Genomic DNA, 24,185 nt, shown 5'->3' on the forward strand with positions numbered 1-24,185 from the left:
CACTAGAGGGTAATAGTTGCAGAAATAAAAAAACCTGACTCCATGACAAAAGTCATATTAAAAAGATCATATGAACAGCAAAGGCAAATTTGTACACCTTTCGACTTATAAGGGACTGTTTATCATTCCAGGCAACAAATGTATTCATGCATGCAATGGTTTTCTCCCATCGCAGTTATTGTATAACCTCCTTGTCACAGACAAGGTTAGATTTTCTTAACTTTGAAAACTTTACAAAGTTTTGTAATTTACAATTAATGTATAAATGTTTGCATAATCAAGACTATCACGGTACATGGGAATGTGAAGGAGCCTTAGAGAAAAACAACCTGTGGAAGGTCATTCTTTTTTGTTAAAGTTGCTAAAGTGTGGAACTCTTTGTTATCTAAATTGAAACAGGACCCAGATTTCGGGGCTTTTAAGAGCGAACTAAAGAGGGTTTTAAAGACGGATAGAGTTTGTATGCATTTTTAGACTGAAAGTATTGTTTTTGTGCATTGTAAATGTAATGTTTTTGTACAGTAAAATGTCCATCTAGTGATAGGCATTAGAAATTAGCCTTGCTATAAATGTTTTGGTGTGTTTATTGTATACACTTGTCCCCATTAAATAAGCCAATAAATAAAATATACACGAATTCTAAAATTCTCTACTCTTAGCATATTGCACTCTGCTTAAGCTGCAACCCAGTATAATCCTAATCTATGTCATTTTAATTAATTCTGATTATGAAATGCTGTGAATAAGACACTTCACTATCTAGTCTTTTTAAAAGTTGTTTGTTTTTTATTTATATTCTTTTATGGCATTCAGTGTGGACAGCAAAGTAAGAATTTCATTGTTCAGGGAAACTTGTTTTCCTTTCTGGGCAAATGACAATAAACACTTTGAATCTTGAATCTTGAATCTGATGCCTCACCACACTACTGCAGATAAAGGGTTCGGGATTAGATATGCGTTACAGCTGAGCCAATCTGCATTACCTGCTGCTCCCTGAACCACAGTCTCACCCTCCTTCCCACAGCCGAGCCGGGGCCTTGCCCACCACCACCACACACACTTTTTCTCTTTTTCTTTATCCTAGCTGCCACATCAATGAATCACACAACATTAATGCTAATCTGCAGAGCATATTTATTAATGTATACATACATACCCAACACTTTCATTCTTTAAATAAATTCAAGCACAATAGAAAAATGCAATACACAGGCACACAGCTTGCATTAGGAAAACAAATATATACACACACTCTCACACACATGTATACACATGTATACACTTACATTTATCATGTGGAATGTGCACAGAGCTAGGACCAGAGAGAAGAGGCTACAAATCTTTATTAGGTTAAATAATCTACAGGCAGACATTATGTTCTCACACAAGATTTATATGAAAAAAACAACAGTGGATGTCCTTTCAGCAGCAGAGTTTATTCAACTTTGTTCAGCCTGTTATAAGTCCAGACAGAGGTGAGCCATTTTTATTAGCAGAAAAATAAAATTCACAGAAATGAGCATAACTACAGATACAGATGAGAGTTTTATAACAGTTCAATTATCTATTTAAAACATGAAGCTGTACTTACCTAATATACATGATGAGCCTTTTTCTTTTTACTCCTCTTTCACTTCACTCTCTGAGCACACATTCAAATGTGGCCATAAACACATATGAACAATCTTTCACTGAAACATTGTTTTATTAAAATCGGATCACACCACAGATATGGTTAGAAGAACCTCTTACTTTTTGTTCTGCACAACAGCCTTGTGAGGTGTTTATAAATTTCCTTCATTTTTAGACCATATATGATTGGATTAAATAGTGGCTGATATATGATTGTTTGTAAAGTCATTATCAAATTAACAGTCTTTGAAACTTTAGACTCCAGTAAAACTGTAATGAGGTCAAAAGAAACCAAACATTTGAAACAGAATAAAACTAACAAGTGAGGTAAGCAGGTCTGTGCAGCTTTTCTCTTGAATTCTTTACTACTTCTATATGCTATCATAATAATCCTGATATATGAAAATAATATTAAAAACACAAGGAAAATTCCAACAATGATTATTGATATTAAAGTCACTATAACTAAGACTGGTGAGTGAAAACAAAGAAGATCATTAAGTGCACTTTTACAAATGATCGCCCTCAGAGTGAAGTTACACATTTCTGAATGAAAGTAAATGATAGAAAATATTAACACACTAATATAAAAAGCAGGTAAAATCCAGGTTAAAGCCAAGAGAATGATGACAGTCCTTTTTCTCATGATGGTTGCATAATGCAGAGGTTTACATATGGACACATACCTGTCATAGGACATGATTGTTAAAAGTAAGAATTCTGAAACACCTAAAGAATAAACAATGACATTTTGGAAAAAACAAGCTGAAGAAGAGATGATCTGCCTCTCAGATAAAATGTCAATCAAAAGCTTTGGATAGACAACAGCACTCAACATCACGTTGTTCAGCAGCAAAGCTGCAATAAAAATATACATAGGCTCATGGAGGCTTCTCTGGAACACAATGAGTAATACAATAGTGGAATTAAAGCAGAGTATTTGGATATAAACTGTAAACATGATCACAAAATAAAGATATCTGTACCGATGCACTTCAACAAAGCCATCAAGAATGATATTTGTTTCATTCAGATTGACATCCATCAAGATGATCACACAGGAATATTAATGAATAAATCCAACATGTAACAGAGCAGGAAAATATAAAAATATTACCTTTGAACAGTGTAGATGCTGAATGTGATTCTTTTAGAGTAATTGTTCATATTAATCTAACCCAGCTCTGTGCATAACAAGTGTTCATGTCTTCGGTTCAGAAGGAATAGTTCAATTTATAAATAAAACTACTTTATTCTCTGTGGACTTAATTAATCCATCTGCTTATAGTAAACACATGTAGATGTGTCACTTGTAAACACATCAAACTATAGAAGCTAACTTCAAAAATGGTGGACTGACATGTCTACTTTTGACCAATAATGTTCAGCATTTCCAGATTCTGGACAGAAGTTTTGCCTTATTTCAATAACTCTGCTAAGAGCAACAATGGACTGTAAGAGAGACTCCTGAGGGAGGCAGGCAATGCTGACACCTCCGGGACAAAAATGAATGGGCAAGTGCTGCCGGTGTACGGACAGTCGTGTTCCACTCGCCACGGTCCACAAATTGCAGTTGGGTGGGGGTTCTCGGTTCCTTACCTTATAGTCACCACCAGTGTTGGGAAAGTTACTTCCCAAGTGTAATATATTTCACATTACCAGTTACTTTCAATTTTAAGTAATACATTTCTTTACAATATTACTCTCTGTATAAAGTAATAAGTAACATATTACTTTTCAGTTACTTTTCACCAAAATAAGCATTTAGGACAAGGCATTACGCAATGAAGGTGCGCAATATTTTGTCATGGTGAATAGTTCTCATTTAAATGTAGTTCCTCATTATTATAGTATGTGTGTGGCAACAAAGTCTAATGGGGTTGCATCAGAAAGTAGTTGTTAATATGAACTGCTGAATTACAATAATGTAATGATATGGAAGAATTAAACGACATGATGTGATACAAACTCTTGTTCTACACCTCATTGTTCTTTTCGATTTCTCTGATGTATTCAAAATAGTGAGAGTAAACCCACTTAGAAAATGTCGAGTCGGTTGCCATCATTCCTCGTCCTTTTCTTCTTCTTCTTCTGTTAATTTAAAGCCGCCGCCCTCGTCTTCTTCTTCTTCCTCTTCTTCTTCTTCTTCTACTTCATATTTATTTTCGGCTGTTGCGCGATGGTTGTTTTATTATTTATTTGTCTGATGTTTATACTGACAGTTGGGATTGTAACGCATTACCGGACTCATTTACTGTAATAATATTACCAAAATATAGTTAGTAACGCGTTGTATTACTTCGTTACTGCCAAACGTAGTATATTAGAGTAACGAGTTACCTTTGTAACGCGTTACCCCCAACACTGGTCACCACACATTTTGGGGCCCTACGCGGCCTAGGAATGGGTTAGAGACCCCAAAATCGAGTCAGCATTAACTGAATTCATGCCCTTCAAGGCTGCAGTGGAACGGTGAAGCTAAATCGTCTGTGTGCGAAAAGCCACCACATTTTACACTTTACAAACAAAAGTATTGCCGGTGGACACCCACCTTTACCTTTTTGGGCCGTGCACGGCCTGGGAACAGGCTAGAAACCCCAAAATCCGGTCAGTATTAAATGAAGTCATGTCCTACAAGGCTGCAGTGGAACGGTGAAACCAAATCATTTGTGTGCGAAAAGCCACCCCGTTTTGCACTTTTCAAACAAGGCCTCGATGTTAATGTATTGGACTAGACACACACCTTTATATGTCAGCCTGGAAATTGGCTAGAGACCCCAAAATAGGGTCAGTGTTTATTGAAATCATGCTCTACAAGGCTGCACCGGAATGGTGAAGCTAATTTATCTAGGTCCACAAAGCCACCCCGTTTTGCACTTTTCAAGATGGCTGCAATGTTAAAGTATAGGAAGAAACACACACATTTATATCTCGAACTGGAAATGGGCTAGAGACCCCAAAATTGGGTCAACGTTTATTGAAATGGTGCTCTACAAGGCTGCACTGGAATGGTGAAGCTAATGGGTGTGTGTGCAAAACGCCACCCTCATTTACACTTGTTGGCCTGGCATGGGCCCACATTCCCAGGTCAATTCCAGTTGGACCCAGGTGCTGTCATGTAGTTTTTCTTTTTTGTAAGTCCTATGTTTAAATACAAGATCACAGTTTTATCACACAATATCATCTTGTGCATAAGTTTTATTATTATAACATTGTAGAAGACCTGGGTGTTGCTGTCTTTTCAGAAAAAGACAGTGGGGCAGGAAGTAGACTGACTCTGGACAGAGTCCTTTGGCCGATCAAGACACAAACACAGTGCACTGATGTTTACGTCCCAATCAAGAGACAAAGCACAGTGGGCTGATTCCCACAGTGATATTTGGACATAGAATGCAGTGCCGCATACACAAAAAATTCGCAAGACAGCGAGACCGCAGAAGATGAACCGCGATATATATGTATATATATATATATATATATCTTGAACAAAATCTTTGGGGGAGGGATATCTACCATTTATTACCATGTATTTTAAAAAATATTATAATGTGGTTTTCTGCTTCTGGGTATCTATTAGGGGACAGAAGACAAGTATCAGATTGTGTTCAACAATATTTTCAGTTTATACCATAAATTGAAGCAAAATGTCATAGAAACTGCATGTAACAAATATGTCACACCAGGCTCTTATGAGTTAAGATATGAGTTTCTGAGACTTCTGTTCCATCCACATTAATTTTTTTTTTTAAATCCTGTTATATACCAATTGACAAAATTATTCTGCCCCCTAGTGGATTTATATTTATTGATTGTTTACACTTAAAACAGTTTTCAGTGTCATTTTCAAGATGGTTATGCAAATTGGTATAAAATAAAAGTTGAATTTTATTTAAAGGTCAAATAAAACATTCAAAAGTTTAAATAACAAAATATATGGCATTTAATCTATTTCATATGTCAGTGTTTTCAGAGAGAGATGCCTAGTATTTTGTAAGGCATTTTGTTTTTTAACTTCTTTGAAAAGGTTTTGTTGCACTTTCAACCATGGGCCTTTGTGAGATGGATATTGAGACCAACAACCTGTTACTTTCCTATAACACTTTTCTCACCTTCTGGTTGGGCTAGAAAGAAAAATTACTTCAGTAAAATAAGAAAGCGTGGTGACTAACTCGTCCTGCCCTGTGGGGATTTTGGGGAATGGAAGTGCCTACTGCCACCAGTTGGGCGGCTCACCCGTTGGGGGAAGACTCCTTCCTTCCAGTCTGACATCCCAATAACCCTCTCCCCCCAACTCTCCCGCATACCATGCGCATATAGGGTTTTGGGGAGCGTGTGTGTTGTGTGGGATGTGGACCATCTGAGCTGCTGCTGCCTGTGGCACTTCGCTCCTCAAATTTAACTACACCTATTCTACAATACACAAGAAACTAATTATTTTAGCTTTGAGATAAAGTCAAACAAAAGTAAAACACTTAGTTTACCCAGACCTTTAAACATTGAGATTTTTTAAATCAAAATATTTATTTTCATAAAAGAGTTGTCCAAATAAGAAAATAAAAATCATCTTAATTGTCATGTTTACACATATTTTGCTCTCCACAAACCCAGGTGATTTTATCTGTAAACTCCAGAAGCTTGTCAGAATTGAGGCTAGGGGTACAGCAACCACTCTTATAGAGTAGAAGAGGGAGAACACAACATTGATGGGAAAATCTTCACTAATGGTCTGAGAATCAGAAATATGCTGCAATCTTTCAGAAAAGAAATCTGTAATCCACCTGGAGATGGAGTCACACATGCTCAGGTGAGAGGGTTCGTCATGTGGCAGAGCAGGGAGAATGGTGTAAAAGGTTGAACTGAAATTAAAAAAAATCCCTTCATAGTTCCCAGGGAGGTCCAAGGATTAGAAGATAAAGTTATGTTCATACTGTATTGTCTACAGACCTGTTTGTTCAGTTTGAGAGCCACAAAGTAAATAAATAGAGTTTTTTTTTAAACAAGAATCCTTATTAATCAAGAAAACTGTAGTATACAAGGTTGTAGTCCTGCATTTGCAATATAGAGTACATAGACACTATGCAATGATACACACAATATTATTAAAGATATATGATAGCAATAGACACAGGTACCTTATTTCTGTCTGGCATAATGCACTTGTAAGCACAACAAGTTAAATTATTGCTAAGATAATGTAATATATAGCTAGTATATGCTGACATAAGTAGTACAAAGTATACATGCTTAAAGGGTAATGAAATATTGAATTTTTAACTGTATATGTGGTAATTATACTGTATGAACAACCATGAACTTGGATTTTGTAATATATATGACTTAGAAAAATAAGATTTCTCCCTCTATATTAAGAGGAATTAATGTCAACAGACATTAATTCTGACACACACAGTGAGTTTGCCACGAGCAAATATTCCCTTAAGATGCTCAGAAATTTTCTTCAATTTTAGACCATATATAATTGGATTAAAGAGAGGATGATACAAAATCACTTGTAAAGACATTATAAAGCGTACCGTTTTGTCCAAATCAACTTCCATCCGAGCTATTACAACATCGTATGAATAGAAACAGGAAAAGCTTATTAGAACCAAAAGGTGAGGTGAACAAGTCTGGATAGCTCTTACCCTAAAATTTATGCTACTTTGATAGGATACAATAAGTATTTTAGCATATGTAAAAATAATAAAAAGAATAGGGAGAAATGTAGTGTTAATAAAAATGAAAGTACCATATATGATGTATGCTGCTCTCGGTTTCATACAGTAAATTTGGGAAATTGAATTATTACAATAAATTCCTTTTAAAGTAAACATGCATATTTCTAAGCTGCTGGTTAAAACAAGTGATGGCACAAGCTGACAAGCTGGCAAAAGCCAAGCTGAAACTAGTAAACTAGTGACTGTTCTTCTATTCATAATAGTTGAATATTGCAAAGGTTTGCATATACACACATACCTGTCATAACCCATGGCTGCCAACAGAAAAAGTTCAGAACCACAAAGAGAGTAATAAATGAAACCTTGAAAACTGCATAGTGAATGAGAAACAATCTGCTTGTCTGATAAAAAATCAATCAACAGTTTTGGGTAGACATTAGTGCTGAAAAGAATAGAGTTTAGGAGTAAAGCTGCAATGAACATGTACATAGGCTCATGGAGGTTCTTCTTAATCCAAATGAGGAACAAGATGACAGAATTACTGCAGATTATTAGAATATAAATTCCAAACATAATAACAAAGTACAGAAATCTGTAATTGTACAATTCCACATGTCCACCAAAGGTCAAATATGTTTCATTACTTACTCGATCCATTGCAACTATTTGTCTAATAAAACACAGAAACAACTTCCTTTCTCCACTTACAACAAAGAAATGCACTTTGGGTGTGTTCACCTCAAAGTGAGCTGTCTGAACCTGCAAATGGTTTTATCAGATTTTTTCCCCTCCATGGATCTCATTAAACTGTTTACAGGTGTCAACAGATTAATTAGGACCTGGAGACGTGAAACATGTCAAGTTACTTTGTTTACTGTAGTTTCCACACTTCCAGAAGGTCAAACCACTAGCTTTTTACTAATAAAAAAATAATTAAAAGAAATAAATCTGAAAGTTTTCCTACTTTTTAATGAGATCTCAACATACATACATAAAAAGATTAATTTAAATAGTGTGATTTCATAAAATAAGTTTTACTTTCTGATGTCAGTAATAGAAACTGACTCTTTATGTTAAACAGGATTGTCTTATTTATGTCTATATCCTGATATGATCTGAATAATTGTTCATACATATATGAAGTAGTCAATGTGATATATAAGGAATCAAATTAAATATGTTTATTTGTAATGTGCATATAGACATTATGGGTCAACAGTAAAATAATAAATAAAAAAGTGGACTGTGGAGATGTCTTGGTTGACATACTGTACCCTAAGCAGTATTGCGTGGGCATCAAGGACAGTTCCCCTGGACTGTCAGACCATGGTGGTGACCCCCCCTCTTCAAAAAAGGGGATCAGGGAGTGTGTTCTAACTACAGGAGGATTACTCTTCACCAACTCTAATAAGGTAAAGTCTTTTTAGGGATCTTGAAGAGGAGGGTCTGCTGGACATTTGAACCTTGGATTTAAGAGGCGCAGTGTCCACCTTAGATGTCTTTTCTTGGTAGGGTGTCTGGACAAGAGCCTACTTAGAAATAGGGTAAAGGTTGTTTATGCTCCTTTATGTACGCAAATAGGGATGTCCATTTCAGATATTCTCAAAGGTCATATATGGTTGTTAAGTAAATTTCTCCACTAGTGGGCAGTGCTGCGTTTAGAGTTCACTCCTGTGATCCGATGTCAGTTTCAGACACCGGTTGGTGGCAGTAATGCACCACTATAGTTATTTTCAACTGCCCAACACACCCTAAAACTCGCATAACCTGTCTTCAAAACTTGCACAATTTCTACAGTTGTCCACGTCTTCATTCTTCTTCTTCTTCTGCCTTTTTTTTTTTGTTCTGTTCCTCTTCTTCTCTGAATTGTTTCTTTCGCTGATCGCATGTCATTCGTTGGGGACTCAGAGTAGAGCGGCTGTTCTTCTCATTGAGAGGAGCCAAATGAACCTGGTTAGGATGCCTCCTGGATGCCCTCCTGGTGAGGTCTTCCAGGCATGTCTAACAGGAAGTAAACCAGTTAGCCTGGTTAACTGGTCTGGGAATTCCTCAGGATCGCCTGGAGGAATACCTGACAAGAGAGATCTTTTGTGTTCTTGTGTTGCCAGCCAATCTGATTCAAGATTCACAAGCTGTGTCTTTAGAGATGGTATTCTGCATACTTGAGTGTTTCCAATAGCATAGAAACAGCACTTTTAAAGGTTTTTAATGCCATTTTTTAAAGTCTGATTCTGATTTTACTCTTATCCTGGTATTTTAGATCTTATTGCTGCCTTCAGTACTGTTGATCACAGTATCCTCATTAAATGGTAAATGGTCTGTATTTATATAGCTTTACTGTACCTGGAATGACAGGCAAAGAGCTTTACATTATACATCCCATTCACTCATTTACACACACTTTCACACACTGATGGCAAAAGCTGCCATGAAAGGCACTAACCATGACCCATCAGGAGCAGTTTCGGGTTTGGTGTCTTGCTCAGGGACACCTCGACATGAGCTCGACAGGCTGAGGATCGAACTGCCATACTCAGGCTAAAGGACGACCACTCTACCCTCTACCCACCCTGGACTGGTTTACTTTTTATTTTACCCATAAAAGTTTTGTGCCAGTATTAAAGAATCTGTCTTCTACAGCTTTTCTCTCTTGTGGGGTGCTACAGGGTTCAGTTCTGGGTTCACTCTTATTTTCATTATATTTGCTTCCCCTGTGCTCTATTATGAAGAAACATGGAATCTTCTTTCATTGTTATGCAGACAATTGTCAAATTAATGTCCCCCTTAAACAAAAAAAAAAAACAAAAAAAACAAAGACTCCACAAAATCATTATCAGAATGTCTTACAGACAGCAAACTATGGATGTCTTATTTGAATTTAATGGTACCAATGCTGCCCCCATCTTCTAACTTTGATTCCCTGGAACTTTACATTAAAGTGCTCATGACTGTCAGAGCTAGAGTCTAGCTGTCCTAACAAAAAGGAAGTAAGACCCAAAGGAGGAGTGAGAGCTGTAAAACAGAAAAGTTTCATTATTCACAGGTGTTTGAGCAGCAAGAACAAGGGGTTCCAGGTATTCGGAGCTCTGGGAGGAGAGAAGAACAATAAATGGTAGTTCCGGCCAGGCAGAAAAATCCAATAATCCAATCTTTAGTGGGTGGCATACTGTATCCTGGTGGAAATTCTGATTAGAGTGGAAGGTAGCTGCTGTGGTTCCTGAGCAGGTAGTGAGACGAGCAGGCAGGTAGATGAGCGAAAAAGAAAAAGACTGGCGGCTGAGGTGAAATGGAATCCCGGGATGGCAAGGCAACACTAGGAATGAGAAAGATGCAAGGTAAGGTAGTCGACTGAAAGCACAAAAAACACTGGTGAGAGCCTGATTTACCACAGAAACAGCCTGGTTGCTCCTGCAGTCCTCATAAAGGCAGACTTGATGAAAGCAGATGGAAAACAGCTGTGGAAGCATGAGCAGACCAGACTCAAATTCTTTTTATTAGTTTAATCGATAAACAGTTATAGCTATGCCTCCACGTGTTATTGCAGGTTAAATGGGTTCATTCAGCCACCAGTGGTAATTTTAATCGCTACACTTAAACTTCAATTAATTCCCTTTATAGCTAAAATAATAGCTAGCTTATAGCTTATAATTCTAATTAAATAATGTATTACAAAAAACGTATAAAGCAACAACTGTAGCATTGTTTTCCACAGGAACAAACAAAATCTAATCTTCAATTTGTGGAGTTCCACAGGCCAAAAAGGCCTGACAGGACTCCTTCTTCAGCTTGACGGCATCCCTTACTGCTGGTGTCCACCAACAAGTTACGGTTACAGCTCCGGCTGGCCGCCTCAACAATAGAGGCATGGAACACAGCCCAGAAGTCCAACAACAAAACACCACTCGGATTCAGATCAGGGTGGCCGTTCCTCCCAATCACATCCCTCCAGGTCTCACTGAGGCCCCTGCCTTTGGCTGCTGCCCAGCTCACACTGCACCTGACCCCTCTGGCCCCTCCTGTAGGTGGTGAGCCCATGTCACCCTTTTGAGCTGATCCTGACCGGGCCCCATGGGCAAAGGCCCAGCCACCAAGCACTCACCTCTGTGCCTCACCTTCAGGCCTGGCTCCAGAGTGGGCCCCGGTGAACCATGTTCGGGCCAGGAAAACCTGGGTCCAAGTTTTTTGTCGTCATGGGGTGCTTTGAGCAGTGCTTTGTCTAGTCCCTTCACTAAACACCTGTTTGCCTTGGGTGACCCTTCCAGGGCCATGAAGCCCCCGACAACATAGCTCCTAGGATCGTCAGGACGAGCAAACTCCTCCTTTACGATAAGGTGGTGGCTGAGGGAGGAGGTGATTATTTATGAGCCCTGATTGATATGATTAAAAATTTATCAGATATTGTTCCTAGAAAGAAGCAGCTTCACAGCTTTAAATGCCTCCTGCTGACTTTTTACCTTTTAGTTAGTAAAGCCTGAAAATTTCATCTTCTTTGTCATAAATATTTAATTTTCTTTATTAGGAAATATTTTAGCTGTTGCTGTTTAAAGTGAAAACTGCTGCTAAACCTGCAACCTTTACAATCTAAAGAGCCATTTTTGTCTCAGCTCAGCTGAATAAAACCCATTTAGAGCTGCAAAAGTTATGAGACCTTTTGAAAAAAAGACCACTATTACTTTTGAAGAACCACATATTTATTTCTATTTTTAGGTTTTAAAATGAAGAAAGACATAAAACTTTTGTAACAAGAGGATAGACAGTCTTTCCTCTATGGCAGGGATACACACACACACACACACACACACACACACACACACACACACACACACACACACACACACACACACACACACACAAACTTCTGTTTTCTGAACAGCAAAATGCAACCTGAGCCACTACAATTTGTGATTCATCTATGTTTTATACATTTGTGATTTAGGAACAGGAACATGTCTTAAACCTGAGGTTGCAGATGTTTAGTGTTAGCGAAGCAGTCATAGTTCAAATTAATGTCAGCTGTGAGTATTTCAGAGCAACCCCCCCATTTTGCGAATCACAGGGAGATGAGATTGTACCTAAAAAAAAAACAAAACAAATGCATTTCATTATACCACTTTTTCATTCTCATTCTCTTAATGTGTTTCTTTAAGCTTGTAGATTGACCCCTCTTTAGTATAAAATTGGGAAAGGAAGAGATAAAGTTAGTGTCAAAAAAAGGGGGGGGGGTTAATACACTCAAGAATTAAGACTGTTGGTCTCTCGTGATACATTGTAGAGAAACTAACTACTGGGAAACTATGTATGTGTAAACTTTTTGAAATATAACACAAATCTGGCTACAGCCTTTTTCTAAGCATCTGACCAGTAGGTTTAATCCTCACAAAGAAAGTGAAAATGAGCTGCTTTACTAGCTGAAACTGGAGATGCACGATATTGGCACAATAATGGTGTTAACTGTCGGCTTCACAATTAAATATCGGATATTGGCCTATCCACCAACATAATTAACTGATAATATAACAGACATTGGGAGAACATAATCCAAGTCTGTTTTAAGTTGGATCGGAAGCACATGATTCAGTATTTTCATGTTATACATAATTCAAGTTCAAAACATTTTTTCTTATTTTGCACAGAGTAATTTTCTACATCTGCATTTGCCAACAGGCCAAGCTGACAAGGTATGCAGGATAATACTATATTTCAATTACAACAGAGGAAACCAGATAATCTCTGCAATTAGGTGTGTGTGGGGGAAATATCAGTATTGATTATCAGTCAAATAAGTTGTAAAATATTGGCATATCAGATATCAGACCAAAAGTCTAATATCATGCACCTCTAACTGAAACAGATGTACTGGGAAATATCTAAACAAAGAGAAAGGGATCCTTACTGTAAAACAAAAACAACAAAACAACTTGCAAAGCCGTTGTTATATGCAACGTTTTTGGAAAAGCTGACAGATTATACCATATAAGAGAAAAAAAAGTAATTTAAACCACTAGCGAGCGACACACGGCTGTGCAGCTTCTCTCCTGACTGCTTTATGATGTAAATTGGATATCACCAGTTTTTTACTGATTATTAACAGCAGATGGTGTCCTTTCATAATTAAAACCACACACTTGAACTCACAAAGTAGTGGCTGTAATTTCAATAATTACATAAACAAGTGTATTTGCAGTTAGAATTAGGTTAAAGTAAAATACTTTTTCAGATGTTTAGAAATTTCTTTCATTTTAAACCCATAAATGAATGGATTAAACAAAGGATGATAAAGAAGTATTTGTAAAGTCATTATCAACCGTGCTGCTTTTGGAACATCTGATTCCACTCGAGCTATAATTACATCATATAAAGTCAAAGTGGAGAAGCTGATTAAAACTAACAAATGCGGTAAACATGTTTCAGCAGCTTTTTTCCTGAACTCTTTACCACTGCGATGAGATATTAGCAATATCCTTGTATATGTAAAAACAGTGAAAAGCATTGGGAATATTACAAGATTTAACAAACAAATGAGTCCAAATATGGTAATTGAATTCGATGTCATACAGTGAAGTGTAAAGATTGAGTTGTTACAAAATATTCCTTTTAAATTAAAATGACATATTTCAGCTCGAGCACTCTGTATTGTTTGTACTGCAATATGACAAGCAGGAACAAACCAAGCTAGAACCAGGAAAACTCTCACAGTGTTTCTATTCATTATAGCTGGATATCTCAGAGGTTTACATATTGACACATATCTATCGAAGGCCATTGCTGCCAGCAGTAAGAATTCTGAACCACCTGTAGAATAAAAGATAAAAAACTGAAAGAGGCACGCTGAATGTGATATGATCTGTTTTTCAGATAGAAAGTCAATCAAAAGTTTTGGGTAAACAGAAGTGCTGTAAAGAATACAGTTAAATAACAAAGCTGCAATGAAGACATACATTGGCTCATGGAGGTTTTTGTGTATCCAGATCAGGTAGACTATAGCAGAATTACTGCAGAATATTAAAACATATGCTGTAAACATTACACAAAAATATAAATACCTGTATTTGTTCATTTCTATATACCCATTAAGAGTTATCTGGGTAATGTTTAGGTTGTCATCCATAAATTAGCAAATAACTATTGTAAATGTTCAAAAGAGAAAAAGAGAAATATTCTATGCTGCACAAATATTTACCCTGCACCGAACATCTTTTTCATTTCCTCAATTTAAAATACACTTGTTAAACTGAGTACATTATCATTTGAAGTATTTCAAACAGAGCAGGATGAGTTTGCGGAAGGTTTTTATGAGGTTGTTAAATGCTCTAAGGATCACATCTCTGGAGGCTTGACACACTGTCACACAGTCTGGATAACCTTGTGCTTATTCAGCATGTAGCAGAGCCCACAAACAATAAAGAACACACTCTGGACTTACTGATTTCGAAGAGTCTGAACCAAGGTGAGAGTGTATCGATACTACGAATACCAATTTTTTATGTTCTAGCACGATTTTCATTTTAGAATATTGATAATTTACTGATTTGGGGTAAAAATTCAGTCCATCACAGCAGTGTCAGGAACTACTTTTTTTTCTGTCTGCCAGTCATATGTAAAATGGTAAATGGCAAATGGTCTGTATTTATATAGAGCTTTTCTATTCTATTCTATTCTACAGTCATTTAACAGACGCTTTTATCCAAAGCGACTTCCATTTGAGAGTAAGAACAACACAAGCATGAATTCAAACAAGATGGGACATCATAATTAAGTGATAGTCAGACCGCTTTTGAGTCCAGTTGGACCCAGGTGCTGTCATGTAGTGCTAGTGCAGTGCATATAATTTTTTTTTTTTTTTCTGCACTTGGGATACCCAAAAGTGCTTTACATCATACATCTCATTCACTCATTCACACACATTCAGACACTGATGTCCCAGTGTAGGGACGCAGGAGCACATAACTCAAAGAGAGCAAGAACCTTTTCAGTGCACACAAATTGTTTTAATAGAGGTGATCACAAAGCAGTATATAACTGTAAACATGAGTCAGCTCTTTAACCAGGTCTTTTCTTTAACACCTGCCTTCCTAGACGGTTCAGTCAATGAACTTGTCACTAGCTTCAATGCTAAAATATGAAATGTTATGGATGTTATTGCTCCCACTGAGGTGAAGGTGAACTATGGAAGCAAAAAGTCTCCATGGAGAAATTCCACAATGATGAAAAATGACAAAAAGAGTAGGAAAGTCGAGCGCCAATAGAGAAAAACAAATTTACAGGTTTATTATGGCATCTATAAAGACAAACTTCACTCTTAAGCTGGGAACATACAAGGAGTTTCTAAATATTAAGAGATTTTTATCTGTTAGAGACCCCTCCCATTAAGGTAAAAGAATCAGGCATTAAACAGTGTGTGGTGTGCTCCAATAATCTCAGCACAGAGCAACACACACGTAACAATTCTGTCCCACAGCCTATCTAGAATCTAGTCCTCCGAGCCAGAAATCTTGCATGATCAAACTTAATCTAACAAAAACGAAGAAGAAGAACCATGGCAACAACTGGAAAACACAACACCCAACATTGGAAGAGGACACAGATGAAGTAATGATGGTGGTCTTGCGACTATTGTTAAGAGAAATATCCCAAACTTTATATTTCTCCTTGCTCCCCAGTCAGCTCGCTCTCTGATTGGCTACATTCCGTTCCATGTCACAATCCACAGAGTCACAATACAGGAATCATCGGCTTTTCCCACACACGTGAAGATTTTTGGTCGTAAATATTGAACAAGTTTAATTTTTGTGGCTGTCACCATGAGCCGTTTCAGAGCAGATTGTCAGGACAAACTTGCTCTTTGTGTGAGCAGACTTTGAGATAACAACAAGATGTGGATAGTGGGTGAGATAATTATCAGGTAGCGCAAGCAGGTAGAAATGATTGAGCTGATGAGAGGGAGTTGCACAGCCAAAGAGCAGGAGGTCACAGCAGAGTGTGACAGAACGCTACCGCAAGGGATGGCCCCCGACATCCCCCAGAACACCATGCTGGGCAGGCAGGGGGGACCCGGAGGTGGGCACAATCAGGCGGAAGGAACAGTGGAAGAAAATAAAGGCCTAAACAGAGGAGCAAGAGACTTCCTTCTCCTGGTCAGGAAACAACAGAGGTTGGAAACGATAAGCACACTGAAAAGGCGACAGACCAGTAGAGGAGCAGATAAGGGTATTGTGAGCATACTCAATCCACAGAAGGTGCGATAACCAGGAAGAGGGATCCTGAAAGGCCATACATCGCAGGGCAGTCTCCAACTCCTGGTTTAGACTCTCTGTCTGGCCTCTGGTCTGAGGATGAAATACTGAGGACAAACTGACAGTGGCACCCAGCAGACCACAGAACTTCCTCCAAAACACTGAGGTGAATTGAGGACCCTGGTCAGAAACCACATCTACCGGGAGACCTGCAAACAAAAAACATGGAGTAGGTCCAATTGTGCAGTCTCTTTAGCAGAAGGAAGTTAAGGGGTTAAGGGAACAAAATGAGCCATCTTACTGAATCGGTCCACAATGGTAAGGACAGCAGTGTGACCATCTGATGCAGGCAGACGAGTGACAAAGTCCAGGGATATATGAGACAAAGGGCAATGATGAACAAGAAGAGGGTGAAGCAATCCAGCCAGAGGTCTTCATGAGGTCTAATGTTGGTTACAAGTGAGGCAGGCTTTAACGTAATCCTCTCCTCTAGCAGCCTAGGCCACCAGAAATGTTACTGGATGGCCTGCTGGGTCTTTTGGATACCTGGGTGACAGAAAAGCTTGGAAGAATGTCAGTCAGTTACTGATTCCCTTCGGCTTGCTAGATCCACTGGTCAATCCTCATACTGCATGACCTGTCTGCCGCCTTTGACACGGTCAACCACCATATACTGTTCTCCACACTCTCGGAGCTTGGCATATCAGTATCTGTCCTCTCGTGGTTTATGTCCTACCTCACAGGATGATCCTTCAGGGTATCTTGGTGAGGGGGAGTGTCCGGATCACATGGGCTGACAACAGGAGTGCCTCAGGGCTCAGTGCTTGGCCCTTTTCTCTTTTCACTATACACCTCCTCACTCAGTGCAATCATTAGCTCTCATGGCTTCTCCTACCACTGCTATGCAGATAACACTCAGCTTTTCCTTTCTTTCCCATCTGATGGCACAACTGTCTCAATGTGAATATCACAATGCCTTGCTGATATCTCCGCATGGATGAAGGATCGCCACCTTCAGCTAAATCTGTCCAAGACGGATCTTATTGTCTTTCCAGCCAATCCTTCCTTACTGCCACAGATAAGCGTGCAGCTTGACTCTCTCACCCTTGTGCCTATGTCTTCTACCAGGAATCTTGGTGTCATGGTAGACAACCAGCTGAACTTTAAAGACCATGTTGCCTTGGTTGCTCGATCTTGCCGATTTGCTCTCTATAGCATCAGGAATATCAGACCCTACCTGACTGAATACATGGCACAGCTCCTGGTGCAAGCTCTGGTCATTTCATGCATTGAGTACCGCAACTCCTTACTGGCTAGTGTGCCTGCATGCTCAGTTAAACCTTTGCAGACAATCCAGAATGCAGCAGCATGTCTGGTCTTCAACCAGTCCAAAAGAGCTCATGTCACTGCTGCTAATCGCTCTTCACTGGCTTCCAGTTGCAGCACGCATCAAATTCAAAGCTCTGCATCTGGCTTACAAAACAATAACCCAAATGGCTCCTGTCTGCCTCCACTCCTTAATCCAGAGCTACACTCCATTTCGACAGTTACGCTCTGCCAGCGAAAAACACCTAGTGCTCTCACCACAACATGGTGCAAAATCAGTAGCTAGACTCTTCTCCTCTGTTGTCCCCCGGTGGTGGAACAACCTACCAAACTCTGTCCGATTTGCAGAGTCCTTTTAAGAGCAAGCTAAAGACTCAGTTGTTAAAGAAGCATTTCTGCACTTAGCTTAACTCTTCTACACAACAAAAAAATTATATGCACTGCCTCTAGCACTACATGACAGCACCTGGGTCCAACTGGACTCACAGCATTCTGACTACCACTTAATGATGACGTCCCATCTTGTTTGAATTCTTGCTTGTGTTGTTCTTACTCTCAAATGTAAGTCACTTTGGATAAAAGCGTCTTTTAAATGACTGTAGAATAGAATTGAATAGAATAGAATAGAATAGAATAGAATAGAATAGAATAGAATAGAATAGAATAGGTCCAGTGCAACATGTCTGACCTTAGAGATGGAGGAACAAAAAGACAGGTGGAAAAGAACTGGGAGCAGGCTGATTACGGAATGCATTTTTTGCCCTCTTCTATATTTCTCAAGTCAAGGAAACTATTAGACAGCTGGTAGGTACAACGGGTTCAGGGCCGACAGCCGATTCATCTGATGTCTGGAACTGGCAGGACAGGGCATCAGGCTTAACATTACGGGAACCAGGACGGTAAGAAAGGGTAAACTTAAAATGGATGAAAAACAGGGAGCAACAGGCCTGGCAGGAGTTCAGTCTCTTAGCAGAGCGTACATACTTCAAGTTCTTGTGGTCTGTCCATACTTGAAAGGGCTCCTTGGCACCCTCCAACCAGTGACGCCATTCATCAAGAGCCAATATGACAGTCAGGAGTTCTCTATCTCTGATATGGTAGTTTCTCACAGCAGACGAAGAGCGTAAGTGGTAAGGGATTGTATGCTGGGTCCATGTTTTAGCCAGATTGTACTGTAACAGGGATGGTGATGACCCAAATGCCACACAAATAGACTGGGAAAAAAGGAAAAACAAGCTTTATGAAATTTCCAGGAAGGAGGATACAGAACTGAGGAGTGAGCAGAAGTCCAGGAGATAACAAGATGATGAAATATTGCAAGTGAGACTCACTGTGATTGCTGGTCTTTCCAGAATGTGGTTCAGGTAAATCCAGACACTGAACAGAGCTGAGACAAAAGGCAAGGTCAGGAACATGCAGGGCCGGAGCCAGGGAATCAGAGACAACGTGAAACACAGATCCAGGACAGGGCCAAGATGCGATTCAATGGTCTGGAACAGGCAGGCAGGGCCGGCAACAGGGAATCGGTCTGGGAACAGGCATGGAAACAAAGACAATCTGGCAATTAGTGAGTGAGACAGGTCAGGTTATACACACGTGGACAAAATATTTGGTGCCTTTTGGTTAATGAAAGAAAAATTCACAATGGTCACAGAAATAACTTGAGTCTGACAAAGTAATAATAAATAAAAAATCTATGAAATTTAACCAATGAAAGTCAGACATTGCTTTTCAGCCATGCTTCAACAGAATTAAGGTGGGTCATCTGACTTTGGCAGGCAGAAAAAAAACAGTTCCTGACAACTGTGTTAAAATAAAATAGATAAAATGCAAGAAATAAAGTTCCAGTGTCGGGAAAGACAGTATTAAAACATGATCAAGTTTAAAGATTCCAGCTTAAAAGAATCAGATGGAGAGCTAGACTTCTGCATAAAAACTATTGAAATGCAGCAGTAGATAGGTGGGTCTTTAACTTGGATTTAAATAAACGGAGTGTTTCAGCTGATCTGAGGCTTTCTGGGAGTTTGTTCCAGACATGTAGAGCACAGACGCTAAATGCAGCTTCTCCATGTCCGGTTCCAACTTTGGGAACTGATACGAAACTGGATCCAGATGGCCTGAGGGTTCTGGTAGGTTCATACTGGGTCAAGAGGTCACTGATGTACTTTGGTCCTAAACCATTCAAATCAAAATCAAACTTTATTTATAAAACACTTTTCATGCCGCAGGAAACACAAAGTGCTTTACATGATTAAAAACACTTATGCATATTAAAAATAAAACAAGCCTTTACATACATCAAAGTAGAATTACATAACAGTAAAAACACTCATTAAAATATTTCACACAGTTGCACGCACACACATGTATACACACACACACCAAGCAGCCCCCAACCACTCTTTAAAAACATGACTCTCTATTTTCTGTCTCCAAACTGAACGTTGGTATAAAATACTATAAGTGATAAACATCTGCCCTGATGCTGCTGTGAGGAAACAAGCAGGGGATCATGGGGATCCATCCACACCAGGACCCAGTACACCCATGTCCAACAGCGGCACGGCCCAGCTATCCATCCTCCTGCCCGATATGACACCGACGAGGAGCCGGTGCAGTTGGAACAGGCTAAGCTGTCAGCAGCAGAATGGCGGCACCAGAAGGAGAAGGGCCTGTGCATGTACTGTGGGGAGGGGAGTCACCTCCTGCCTGGCTGTCCCCATGTCTCTGGGGCCAAAGGGGATAAAGGAGGTCTGCCTTCTGCCGACCCCAGGGTGAGTGTTACACCTCCCACATGCAGCTCTGATCAATTTGTTGTTCCAGTAGAAGTGCGTGCTGGTAATGTGAGTTTCCCTGTCTCAGCCCTAGTTGACGTGGGGGCCGCAACCTCGCCTCTCCTGTGTTGGCTCATCAATTTCATTTTTCTCTCCACCTGCTTCCCACTCCCATCGCTGTCTGTGCCATCGACAGAAGACCCATCAGCAGGGTCTCGGTCACCCACTTTGAGCTGACGATGGGGGCTTATCGGGAGCAACTCTCCTTGTTCATTTTTCCACAATCTCACCACCTCCTGGTTCTGGGTTTACCCTGGCTTGTGGCAAATGAGCCCGTCATCCACTGGAAGGACAGAGATGTGAGATTTCCCTCCTTATTACCTGGCATCTCATTGCCGGCACTGTGGTGTGCTTCCAGATCGGTTGAGAGCCCCTCCACAGCAGTAGATCCCTCTATTTCGGGGGTCTATAAGGACCTGACAGCGGTATTCAGCAAGACCAGAGCCACACCACGGCCGCCACATTACTCATGGGATTGTGCCATTGACCTCCTGCCCGACACCTCTCCCCCTTGGATTTGGATCTATCCCCTCACCCAGACAGAACTGCGGGAAATAGAGGCTTATGTAGAGGAGGTCCTTAAACAAAAGTTCATCCGCCCGTCCACACCTGCAGCCGCAGGATTCTTCTTCATCGATAAAAAAAAGATGGTGGTCTCCGTTCGTGCATAGACAATCGGGGACTGAATGATATCACGGTGAAGTACCGCTATCTCCTCCCTCTAGTACCTAGTGTTCTGGATCAGCTTCAGAGTGCCACTATCTTCACCAAGTTGGATCTCCACAGTGCCTACAACCTCATGTGCATCAGAGAGGGGGACGAATGGAAGACCACCTTCAGCACCCATGCAGGCCACTTTGAGTACTGTGTCATGCCCTACAGGCTGGCTAATGCTCCCTCAGTATTCCAAAGCATGATTAACAACATCTAACGAGACATGCTGGGTAAATATGTCATCGCTTACATTGATGACGTTCTCATCTACTCCAAAACCAGGTCCCGGCATGTTCGGCAGGTACTGGAGCGGCTGCTGGCCCATCAGCTGTATGTGAAGGTGGAGAAATGTGAGTTTCATCAGCCCACCATCTCCTTCCTGGGGTACATCATCAGTCCTGAGGGGGTAAGAATGAATAAGGTTAAGGTTGATGCAGTTACCTCCTGGCCACTTCTCTGGTCTGTGAAGGACCTCCAGCGGTCCCTTGGGTTTGCTAACATTTACTGCCGCTTCATCCGAAGCTTCAGTACTGTGGCGTCCCCTCTCACACCTCTGCTCAAAGGCAAAACGAAAACCCTGGTGTGGACACAGGCGGCTAAGGAGGCTTTCGAGGGCCTTAAACATCGCTTTACCACTGCGCCTGTCCTGCGTCTTCCCAATCCCGATCTGGCCTTTGTGGTGGAGGTGGATGCTAGTGACACCTGTGTGGGGGCTGTTCTCTCACAATATTCAGGTGAGCCGCCTAAACTCCATATGTGCGCTGACTTTTCCAGGAAGCTTACGCCAGCGGAGCGCAATTATGATGTGGGGGATTGCAAACTGCTGGCTGTGAAGCTGGCTTTTGAGGAGTGGAGGCACTCCTCAAAAGCCAGTGTGGAAAAGAATTTCCCCTCTGGGACAATAGAGTCTAAGTGTTGCTTGGTCAGCTAATGCTGCTGTTTTTGCGGTTTTGGCTCTTTTTTTTGAGATATGGCCTGTTTCATTTATAGTTGCAATAATAATGCTACTTTGGTTCTTAGGGGGTTAATATTAATACAAATAATTGTGCTCGAGAACCTGCAATAAACGAGTAAAATATAAAAAAATACATTGTCATCACTAATGCTAGCAGCATCATGACATCTAAAAGACTACTATAATCATGTGACATTACAGACAGGGAAGTAATACATAGTGGTCGGTTTTATAAGTATTCTATTGCCTAAAACCCTTAGAAGTGTGTAAGGAAACTCAAAGTATTAAATCTGATATTTTGACTGGCAGTTATCGAAGTTTTGATGCTAGAGTATCACTACCGCCATCCCTGGCCCTGACATTTTAATAAACCTACTACCAATGTATTGGTCTTCAACTAGTCAATTGTGTATTTGACTAGTTGAAGTTTTATCTTCTTTAGAAGCTATAAATTGATACTAATTTAGCACATTTGGTAGTACTGGTTACTATCTCTAAATTGCAATATTTAACCCAGCAAACAACGTAAACTAAGCAGAAAAGCACCAGGATGATGAAAAGTTGCAATATACAAGTTGCAAGGGTTAATTAAAAGTTGTCAAACTAAAGTGTCACTTTGAGCCTCCAAGTTGTCATGAGAAGGTTTAATTAGTTCCCTGGAGAATAAAGCGATCTAACAAAAACATTTCATCATAATCAAACCTTTCCCTTTATGTATTTTGGAAGTGAACATATACTAAATGCAGTTTATGCTTTAGAGGAGGTTGTTTGGTTTTCATGCAAAAGGTGAAAATGTTTTTTATTATCCATGTTGTTCATATTGACTTTGCAGTCTCTGTGTTTTATTATTGAACAGTTAGTTTAGGAAACATTAATGGAAAATAGTTCATCACTTAATGTAACAACTTATAACATAACCTTTGATGGGTTTGTAGACTTGCACAAATTCAGATATCTTTATTTTGTATTGACATTGACAGCGTATATTTTAATAATCTTCAGTAATGTCACCATTGTGTATCTTATCTCAACACGCCAGAGTCTCCATGAGCCAATGTATGTTTTCATTGCAGCTTTGCTTCTGAACTCTGTTTTGTTCAGCACTAATATCTTCCCAAAAATGCTTATAGACTTTTTGTCTGATAAACCGGTCATATCGTATTCAGCTTGTCTCTTCCAGTTTTTTTTTATTTATTCTTTGGCTGGTTCAGAATTCTTACTTTTAGCTGCCATGGCCTACGACAGGTACGTGTCTATATGTAAACCTCTGCAATATCCAGTTATCATGAGAAAATCTACAGTTACTACTTGTCTGTGTTCAGCTTGGCTTTTGCCTGCTTGCTTTATTGCAGTTCTGGTAACACTCAGTGCTAATATGAGGCTCTGCAAATTTAATTTAAATGGAATTTTATGTAATAATTCAATATACAGTCTTCACTGTGTGAGTTCTGAAACACACTCTATATTTGGTGCTGTTGCTCTGATTATGTCTGCACTTTTCCCTCTGCTATTCATACTTTTTACCTACACCAGAATACTTATAATATCCTATCACAGCTCTAAAGAAGTCAGGAGGAAAGCTGGACAGACCTGTGTTCCCCATCTGTTGGTTTTAATCAGTTTCTTTTGTTTGTGTGCTTTTGATGTTATAATAGTTCGAGTGGGCTCCAGCTTTCCAAAGGTTGTGCGCTTGACAGTGATGGTGCAGTCATTTTTGTATCATCCTCTGTTCAATCCAATTATTTATGGAGTAAAAATGACGGAAATTTCTAAACACTTGAAAAACTTCTTCTGTCAAACTAAGGTAATCTAA

The 24,185-nt window shown here is 39.6% G+C and overlaps 4 protein-coding genes across 4 annotated transcripts; 1 reads left to right on the forward strand and 3 right to left on the reverse strand.

Annotated features, from left to right (window-relative positions):
* Positions 1 to 1,735: 1,735 nt before the first annotated feature.
* On the reverse strand, positions 1,736 to 2,677 carry LOC121650573 (olfactory receptor 11A1-like). The gene has a single exon (XM_042002139.1). It carries the CDS (start codon positions 2,675 to 2,677, stop codon positions 1,736 to 1,738), a length of 942 nt encoding a protein of 313 aa, XP_041858073.1.
* A 4,336-nt stretch (positions 2,678 to 7,013) lies between these two features.
* On the reverse strand, positions 7,014 to 7,967 carry LOC121650574 (olfactory receptor 2AT4-like). The gene has a single exon (XM_042002141.1). It carries the CDS (start codon positions 7,965 to 7,967, stop codon positions 7,014 to 7,016), a length of 954 nt encoding a protein of 317 aa, XP_041858075.1.
* Positions 7,968 to 10,623: 2,656 nt separating this feature from the next.
* On the reverse strand, positions 10,624 to 14,418 carry LOC121650575 (olfactory receptor 13C2-like). The gene is made up of 4 exons (XM_042002142.1): positions 13,520 to 14,418; positions 12,161 to 12,184; positions 11,410 to 11,648; positions 10,624 to 10,658 (listed from the first exon to the last, which is right to left on the reverse strand). Exons 1-4 carry the CDS (start codon positions 14,416 to 14,418, stop codon positions 10,624 to 10,626), a joined length of 1,197 nt encoding a protein of 398 aa, XP_041858076.1.
* An 8,828-nt stretch (positions 14,419 to 23,246) lies between these two features.
* On the forward strand, positions 23,247 to 24,185 carry LOC121650481 (olfactory receptor 11A1-like). Its single transcript, XM_042002016.1, has one exon. It carries the CDS (start codon positions 23,247 to 23,249, stop codon positions 24,183 to 24,185), a length of 939 nt encoding a protein of 312 aa, XP_041857950.1.

The sequence above is a fragment of the Melanotaenia boesemani genome, chromosome 12 (assembly GCF_017639745.1).
Source record: "Melanotaenia boesemani isolate fMelBoe1 chromosome 12, fMelBoe1.pri, whole genome shotgun sequence".
NCBI lineage: Eukaryota > Metazoa > Chordata > Actinopteri > Atheriniformes > Melanotaeniidae > Melanotaenia > Melanotaenia boesemani.

Bases quoted from the DNA above. Each gene is read 5' to 3' on its own strand.
- LOC121650574 (XM_042002141.1), bottom strand. From the start codon at position 7,967: ATGGATCGAGTAAGTAATGAAACATATTTGACCTTTGGTGGACATGTG.
- LOC121650573 (XM_042002139.1), bottom strand. From the start codon at position 2,677: ATGGATGTCAATCTGAATGAAACAAATATCATTCTTGATGGCTTTGTT.
- LOC121650481 (XM_042002016.1), top strand. From the start codon at position 23,247: ATGGAAAATAGTTCATCACTTAATGTAACAACTTATAACATAACCTTT.
- LOC121650575 (XM_042002142.1), bottom strand. From the start codon at position 14,418: ATGGATGACAACCTAAACATTACCCAGATAACTCTTAATGGGTATATA. The intron at 12,185-13,519 runs GTATTTTACTTT...AGGTTGCATTTT, and splicing joins ATTTCTAAACATCTGAAAAA to GCTGTTCAGAAAACAGAAGT. The intron at 10,659-11,409 runs GTGAGTGCTTGG...TTGTGCTTTCAG, and splicing joins CCTGAAGGTGAGGCACAGAG to TCGACTACCTTACCTTGCAT.